General features: G+C 38.0%; 1 protein-coding gene across 3 annotated transcripts in view; it reads right to left on the minus strand.

Annotated features, from left to right (window-relative positions):
- Window positions 1-6,612: 6,612 nt before the first annotated feature.
- Hsph1 (heat shock protein family H (Hsp110) member 1) overlaps window positions 6,613-9,018 on the minus strand; it is a 26,191-nt gene continuing 23,785 nt past the window's right edge. For 2 of the 3 annotated variants that reach the window (XM_012514724.2, XM_004631062.3), the window contains exons 17-18: window positions 8,537-8,698; window positions 6,613-7,494 (exon numbers count right to left, since the gene is read on the minus strand). In XM_012514724.2, the coding sequence (XP_012370178.1) occupies window positions 7,288-7,494; window positions 8,537-8,698 (369 nt within the window). In that variant the 3' untranslated portion in view covers window positions 6,613-7,287. The remainder of the gene's footprint in view (window positions 7,495-8,536; window positions 8,699-9,018) is intronic. The other variant, XM_012514723.2, reaches the window with a different exon arrangement.

Raw genomic sequence — 9,018 nt, forward strand, 5'->3', positions numbered from 1 at the left:
GCACCCAACTATATAAAGCAAATCTTAATGGGCATGAAAAAAATCTAATATCCAATACCACAATCTTAACAGGAGAACTTAACACCCCCTTATCCGAAAAAGATAGGTCAACCAGACAAAAAATTAGCAAAGAAATAATAGAACTAAACCAGAGCTTGAAACAAATGGACTTGGTGGACATCAACAGAGTGCTCCACCAAAGCACAGCTCAATACACATTTTTCTCAGCTGCACATGGGTCATTTTCTAAAATAGACTACATACTGCTCCATAGGTGATGCTTAAGTATGTTGAAGAAAACAGAAATTATTCCATGCATATTATCTAAACACAGTGCAATGAAACTGGAAATAAATGACAAAAGCAACCAAAAAAACCCCTAAATACATGGAAATTAAACGACACCCTACTCAGCAACCAATGGGTCACAGATAAAATTAAACAAGAAACTCAACAATATCTACAATTTAATGAAAATTCAAGCACAACTTATTGGAATTTGTGGGATATGATGAAAATAGTTCTCAGAGGGAAATTCATAGCTATGAACTCACACATTAGGAAAACAGAATGGCAACAAATAAACACCCTAATGCTGCACCCCCAGCAACTAGAAAAGGAGCAGCAAACCAAACACAGAGCCCAAAGATGGGAAGAAATTATAGAGACCAGAGCAGAAATTAATTCAATTCAGATGAAGAAAACAGTTCAAAAATTAATGAAACAAAAAGCTGGTTCTTTGAAAGATTAAATAAAATTGATAAGCCCCTAGCTAACCTCATCAAAAAGAGGAAAGAAAAAATTCAAATACAAGCAATAAGGAATGAAAAGGGGGCAATTACCACAGACCCAGTGGAGATTCAGAAGATTATCAATAGCTACTTTGAGAATCTTTACTCCTACAGAATAGAAGACACAGAAGAAATGGACAGATTCCTAGAAAGGTACAAATTACCAAAACTGAATCGACAAGATATAACCACTTTCAATAGCCCAATAACACCAATGAAATATGAGATGTATAGTGTGCCTAAGGATAGTTACCTAGAGGGAAAAAATTCTTGGGCTTTCACAGGGAGCAAATTGGTCAAGCAATGGCCGTGACTTATCCAGATGGCTGACACTGACAAAAGATCCCCAAAAGATGCTTACATGGTTCCTGGGTAAATCCTGAGGGAATTTGACTGACCTTATCAGAGAGCAAAAGTTACATTTCTAGTTATATAGGTCTTTAACTTGGTCTTAACCATCCAGCAGAAAAGGGTAACCATGAGGTATACAAAGGAAAGCTATAAATATGCTGAGCTGTAAAAGCTTCAACAACTTGAGAGAATTGCCAATTGTGCCAATAACACACTATTATGGACTATTGGACTATATTGTGCTGTTTTCCTGAATTCAAGTGCCTAGTCTTTGGACTGGCATCAAGTATGGAAAGGTCCTCTAAAGACTTCTCCAAAAACAGCTTCTCTAACTGCAATGGAACATCCATCTCCAATAAAGAAAAACAAAAAAGGAGGACATAAATAAAGGTCCATTTTGTTGTGAAAATAAATGTATATGAATCCACAAAATAGTTAGGATATGTATTTGGTACAAGGTCTCACTATGCAGCTCAGACTCATAGTGATCCTCATTTTCAACCTCCCCAGCACTGGGATCAAAGGAGTGCGCCACCACCCCCATACTCTGTCACCAGCTCAGCAAGCCCAGGAGTGGGGAAAGCACAGCATGCAGTACCAGGGATTGAATCCCAGTCCCTGCACTTGCCTATGCAGGCACTTAAGTCTGCTGAGCTAACTCAATGGCCCTATTATTTTTTTAGTCTCTTTTAAAAGGACCTTAGGAAGTATTTATTTTGCCCTCATTTTATAGATAGAAAAACTGAGACTTATAGAAAATAAAAATTGCTCAAGGTTTAGACAAATATTGTTTAGACAAGATATCATGTCTGCATCTCATCCTCTGAATACAATGAAGATATATGCAATGTATTAATTATTGTAACTGTCCTATTAACCTGTTTTGAAACTATTTCATTGCTATCTTTTTTCCTCATTAAAACGAAAAAAAAAAAAAAAAAAACCAGAAAAAGGGGCTGGGAATGTTGTTCAGAACAAAGGCACTGGGTTCAACCCCAGGTCCGGGGATAAAAAATAAACGTGATTTTTTCATTGACTATTTAACTAGAAACTGATTCTCAACACCAGCTGCATATTGGAATATCTCAAGAGCCAATTTAAAAAATAATATGGCATCTGCTCCAAGATACCCTGGTTTAGTTCATCTGGGAGGGGACCTGGGCATCTGGATTTGTGAATATTCCATGAGACAGCTCAGTTCCAGGAACTCACGGTTTCCTTTTCTAAGTTTCAACCTATTCAGGATATAAATGAATGAGACACATCCAATGTGGTTTCTCCTGTACTCTATTTAATACAATGTCTATACATTTTCAAAACTTTTATTTTCTCCCATCAGGAAGATCATGGGCTTTGAAGCCAATTGGATGTTAACTTAGTCAGACTTGTTGCTTCTCTCTTCTTCCTTTTAGGGGCGCTGGGGATGGAACCTAGGGCCTCACAGGTGCTAGGAGAGCCCTCTATCACTAGACACTAGACTCCACCCCCAGCTTCTACTTTGTTCTTACGTATTATTTTGAAGTTCAAAGTCATTTTCTTTAGATCAGTGGTCCTCAAGGGACATTTTTGTTTGTCACAACTAGGGCAGGGTGTGCTAATGCCATCTGGTGTAGGGGGCGATAGAACGCTCCTGTTATATTTTCCCTTATTTGGGCAAGAAGTGCTGCAGCACCAATCCCCGCTTGCCTCAACATCTTCCTGTGGTCCTGGACCTCCACTACCAATCCACAACTAGTCCCACCTAACTGCTTCCACTATACAGCTATTTAGACCCTGTTCACTTCCTCAATAAACGAGACTTGATCAGAAAGCCTGTCTTGTCTCCGTCTCTTGTGTCTCTTGCCCTATCTTTTTCATCCCCGTTCCTCCTCCAGGTCATTACCCACGTCTCGACTCGCGGGCCGAGTCAATCTGGTAGGTAAAGCTGGGTTATGTTAAATACCCTACAATGCATAGGACAAGCCCCACAACAACAAATTACCCAGTCTCAAATGTCAACAGTTCTATAGCTGAGAAACCTGTCCTAGAGGAATCCATGTGAGACTGGCCCACGAGGGCACACAAGTTTGGATGAGGAAGTGGGGATTCAGAGAAGCTGGGTGTCTGCCTAAAAACCACAGTGAGCAGCAGCAGTTTGGACTCATGTAGATGAAACCACATCTTTCCCTACTGGGGTAAGTGGTGCTCCTTCTAACTGTCCCATGCTGCCACCTGCCCATAAGTAGAGCAAGAATTGCTGAGGGGCCCACAATATACAATTCTGAGAAAAATGAAACCATTAAGGGACTGAAAGAGCTAATTACTTATAGAGCATTCAGAGATGTCACCCAAACCACCTAACACTAATCACATACTAATAAATTAAAAAACAACCAATTGGAATTGGTTGCCTTCTAGGAAGTTCCCAAAGCTAACAAAAAGAAAACTGGAGTACATGTATCAGGGAAAATTTTCATCATCCTGCATGCGAGGAGAGCTTCACTGTACCCAAACTACACAGTGCTCTGAGAAAGGTAACTTCTCTCTCCAAATATTAAGACTCAGTCTCCCCTGGAAAACAGGATATAATTCATAGCAAACAATATTAAGCCAAGTAATATGCAGTACAATATGAACACAAAACTCTGGATATAAATTTGTACATAGTGATGTAGAAAAAAAATCTTGAATACTGCTTATAAAAATCATAAAGCCAAAGTCTATTTTTAATCTTTGGCCTTTTAGAAACTAACTTCTGATAATCCATTTTGTAGGGACTTGTTAGTAAAATTAATTATATGGGCCTTTTTTGATAAAAAATTAGGACAATAAAAATCAAGTTACCCAAGACTTAAATATTTTTTCATGACAGGCTAGAATCAAAAAATTCACTATCAGTTACTAAAATGATGGTGACTTTTTTGCAGTACTGTCACAAGGTGAAAATTTAAGTGAAGTTAAATATAAGAAATCCATTACTGTTTGTACCAACACTTCGGACAATATAGCATGCCTGTATCTTGTACTCTTGAGTACCTACTAAAAACACAATACACAACCTATCAATTATAACTCTCTTACTAACCTTTTTGAAACTTCTATTGCTATTTTTTCTTTTAGAAAATTCTGATTCCATCATGGTTGCCACAGAAACCAAGAAGGTATTTAAGCAGACAGGAAAGTAAGAATGAGGCCAGGCATGTTTCTGATCTGTAAGGATGGGGGTGTTTGGATACCAGCTGGACATTTAAGATCTGCTACCTGGGAAAGGTCCAATGACCAGCTTTATTAATAAATCCTTTTTCAATTAAACAAAAAGGAAAAACCTTTTGCTAAACAGAGCATTTGTATAAACTGGTATACATCTGAGGGGCTTTAGGTGATCACTACGTACGTATTTCAGTCGTTTAGGCCAATTATGTCTCATACTCAACATGTTAAGAATGTATTTTTCCCACATTAAAAATGCAGTTCTGAGGTCTCTAGATAACTATAAATAGGTGAGTCATTCTTTGGAAATACTGATTCACATTCACATAACGATGCTATAGAAAATTTATAACACAAACCAATCCTGATGCTACATGCCTATAATACCAGGACTGTGGGAGGTTGAGGCAGGAGGCAAGTGAGTCCTACCTAGGCAAGTCAGTGAGACCTTATCTGGAAAAAAAAAAAAAAAAAAAAAGAGGGGGGCTGGGGAGATAGCTCAGCAGTCTAAGCGCCTGCCTGACAAGTGCGAGGACCCAGGTTTGATGCCCAGTACCGCATGCTATGCTGGTGCATTCCTGTAATTCCAGTGCTGGGGAGGCTGAAACTGGATCACTACAAATCTGAGCTGTATAGCAAAACCCTGTACCAAATAATCTTTTAAAAAAAGGAAAGAAAAAGTGCAGGGCAGGGAAGGTAACTAGGAATGTAGCTCAGTGGTAGAGACAAGTTCATTTTCTAGTATTTCCAAAAAGAAAATGTGGAAAATTTAGTGAAGACTAATTTAGACCAGACATTTGATAGTTTCTCCATTACTGACAGGTTTTATTTTGTGATTAAAGGGGACAGAATCTTTCCATATTTTTAAAAATATGTTATCTTTTGTTTTTATGTTACTGGATTTTAAATATTGTCCCCAAAAGGCGATGTGCTGAGGGTTTGGACATCACCCTGGTAGCTGAACTTTTAAGAAGTGGAGACAAGCAGAAAGAAACCAGATTTTGCGGCATGCCCTGGAAAGGACCATAGGGACCCTAGCCTCCTGTGTCTGCTTTCTGACCGATGAGGTAAGCACTTTCCTTTGCCACAGCTTTACACTGAGGCCTTCACCATGGGCCAGAAGTTGACAGGGAAGAGCCTTAGATGGAAAACTGAGTCAAAAATTGTTTCTCCTCTTACATGGACTTTCTCAGGTGGGTTGTCACAGCGACAAACAGCTGGCACAATCATCCTTGCACCTGTATTTGGTATACTAACTTTCATCTCAATGTGTGAACTATTACTGACTACACATTGGTCTAAAAATTAACAGGAACATAAAATGTATCAGAAGAGAAACAAAAATCTAAATAATATAAATGGTAATTAAGACATTATAAAGTGTGGAAATTTAACTGACAAGTAGTTGAAATTCCTTAATATTTGATATAATCATTATAAATATCATAAATGAGAATGTATAAAATAAGCAATTCATGAAATGCAGGCCATTTTTTAAATGCTGATATATATCATACATACCAATGACCAGTTATTTGGTTTAGGAATATGGGCTTTAAAATGTGAGTAACTGGAGTTAAGTAGCAGTTGAGGATAGATAGCCCTAAGTGTCATCTTATACATTCCTACACCACATATCCCCCCTCATGGGTTGCCCGGCAGATTACTCTGTGGGAAATGCTCTGTACTTAGCCTGGCTGCAGTGAAAAGAGCAACACTTATTGGAGGACACATCAGCCTAAAGTAAGCAGGAGTCACTGAGGGCAGCAAGCCCATCTTTTGTAGTGTGCAGTATCTCTGCCCCACACCTGCCTCCTATGGTGCTTCAAATATGTGCTCAGAAAATAATAAGCAGATACACAAGATTCATGGTAGCATTATATAGAATGGCAAACACCTAATCCATCACAGAGTGGGACTCGTTAAAATATTTCTAAGTATGTTCTTAAAATAGAATTCACCAGAGCAATAAAGTTGTAATGCTGGACCATACTTAACAATCATTTCCCTGGTACAGGTTCCAAAAGCAACCTGTAACGCTAACACATACAACCATGCCCAGAGACACACTGAGCACCAGGTGGGAAAAGGCTGAAAGAATCTAACACTGTTAGATGTTAATAACTGTCTCCCCTGTGGTCAAATTTTAAATTACATTCATTTTGTATTTTAAAATTATTAACATCTAACAATGTTAGATCCTTTCAGCCTAACTTCATTTCTGCTACAATAACTTTTATTTCATCCAATCCCATTTTCAAATCATGAGCAAGATCGACAGTTTAGAAATGACAACATAGAATGAACTTTATTTTAAAGCTCATAAAATCTTCACAATCAGTTACAACAGAAACATTTCTTCCATTTCACACCTTCACATAACAATGTACTGTGCAGTGAGATAATTTTAAAGTTTTGTTCTGCATGCTGCTAACACATTTGAATAGCTTTTGCCTTATTCACTGAATTTTTAATATGAAAGCAAAATCATTCTATTGGACAGAATTTTGGAAAGCCCTTATGAAACAGACTTAAGTCTTGTCTATAAACATCCACACCCACACACATGCTGAAATGGAGAGCAAAATGCAAGAAAACTACCTTGGCAATAACAAATGCTTAAAGGTTTTAATCACAGCCCTCTTGAACAAGCAGTAGTTTGTTTCTCCAAAAGACAAAAATCAATTTCATCCTCAGTGATGCAAATGGTTAATACTGCACAGAAGCTTAGTATGAATTCACAATTCCACAGGAATCTGAAAGTTACCAAGGCAATTTTCCCTTTTAGGATCATAAAGACTACAGACTTAAGCTTTATTCTTTTTCCATATAATACACAAAATGTCTAGACATCCTTAAAAAAAGAAAATATAAATAGTCTCAGTATGTTATGTAGAACCACATACTATGGCAAAAATATTTCATTAACTGAAGGAACAAGCCAATTTATTATCACCTAGTCCAAGTCCATATTAACAGAACTCTTTTCATTAGGGTAACATTCACCATTCTGATGTGGAGGTTCAGCACCGAAATTATTTTTGCCTTCTAAATCTTCTTCCTTTTTATCAGCATTTGGGCCATTTGGAGTTCTTTCCAGTTTGGGTGATTCGATTTTTGGTTTGGGTTGTGTTACAACAGGTTCACACACATTGTTCAGTTCCTAAGAATACAGAATCGGTCATCAGATTAACTCAGGCCCATGCACTTCATTTTCATCTACTTCCCCACATACGTGACCTGCTATTTTTCAACCAACTGAAATTAGACATCAAAAAAACTCCATTTTTCTCATTATACTTGCCCAAAACCACAGTTTGAAGCCTCATCAAAAATTAACTTTCTTTTATCATTAATCAGAGGCTTGCTAAGTACCTTAGAAGTACAGTAAATCCCCAACTTACAAACGAGTTTGATTCCAGGAGGACGATTCTAAGTGAACTCATTCATAAATCTGACAAAGTGAGTCTTATGTGAACCTTGTAAAAATTCACAATTTGAATGTTCATAACTTGGGGACTTCCTGTATTATTTTACTTAACTATCTTACAGAGCTGATTCTCATCAAGAAGTAAATGGTTCAAAGAAGTTAAGTAAGTTCAAAATAAGGACAACTAGTGAGGCAAAAGAGCAGAATTCACACTCACAGCCTGTGGCTTTAAAAGCCCATATCCCCTTAGCTTTCTTAACATTTGAGGATTCTCCAAACAAAGACCATTTGCTTTTCTCCCCAGCTTCCATCAGGTATCACCCTCAGCAAGACCTCCCCCTAGGAAAACAGCAACCTGGGTCTGCTCCACAGTTCACCATTTTCTCCCCCTTTGTCCTGCTTTCTCCCCACCCCACAGCACATAACCCCACCACATGACAAGCAGTACATATGTACTGCTGCTGGTCTCTCTCCTGAGAATGAACTGAGTTCTACAGTTCATTACATATTTGTAGATTCAATGTACAAACTGAATGTACACTGAATGTCTGATTCCTCAACAACCGCTCGCCAACAAGGGACTAAACAAAAACAGACAACTCAACTGAATGGGTGAACATAAAATTTAACAAACTTAAGAGGTCATCTTCTACATTTTTAATACAACATTAAGCCAGTCTTAGCAAAGAATTATAGGAATAATTGCTATACTGAAGGCTCAAATGGCTTCAAGACTATAAGAGAATCCAGTAATAAATGAGACATTAACACTCACCTTGATTTTTGCTTTGATTTCAGAAGCACGTACAACTGGATCCTGATCAAGATTCCTTTTCGCCTGAGCATTCATGGCATTATTCATCCACTCCATCACTTCATTAACAGACTTTTCGACTTTTTTCATTTCAGACTCATCAATGTGGTTGTATTTCTCATCCTAAAAGAAAAAAGACTTGTAGAAAATCTGACTTGACCAAACTCCATTAAGTTCAAATTTATTTCTAGTCTCAAACACTAACATTTCCTCTATTAAGTAAGAGTACTTAGCGCCAGGCACAGTAGCACACACCTATAACCTCAGCACTTGAGAGTCTGAGGCAGGAGGATCACTACTAGTTCAAGACCAGCCTGGTCTACATATTAAGTTCAAGGCCAGTCTGAACTAGACAGTGAGACCTTGTCTCCATCAATCAAAACCAAACCAAACAAAAAGAATGTAGCTGGTGATATAGCTCAGTGGCACAAGCACCTGCCTGG

Source organism: Octodon degus, unplaced genomic scaffold, assembly GCF_000260255.1.
Source record: "Octodon degus isolate 3935 unplaced genomic scaffold, OctDeg1.0 scaffold00038, whole genome shotgun sequence".
NCBI classification, from domain to species: domain Eukaryota; kingdom Metazoa; phylum Chordata; class Mammalia; order Rodentia; family Octodontidae; genus Octodon; species Octodon degus.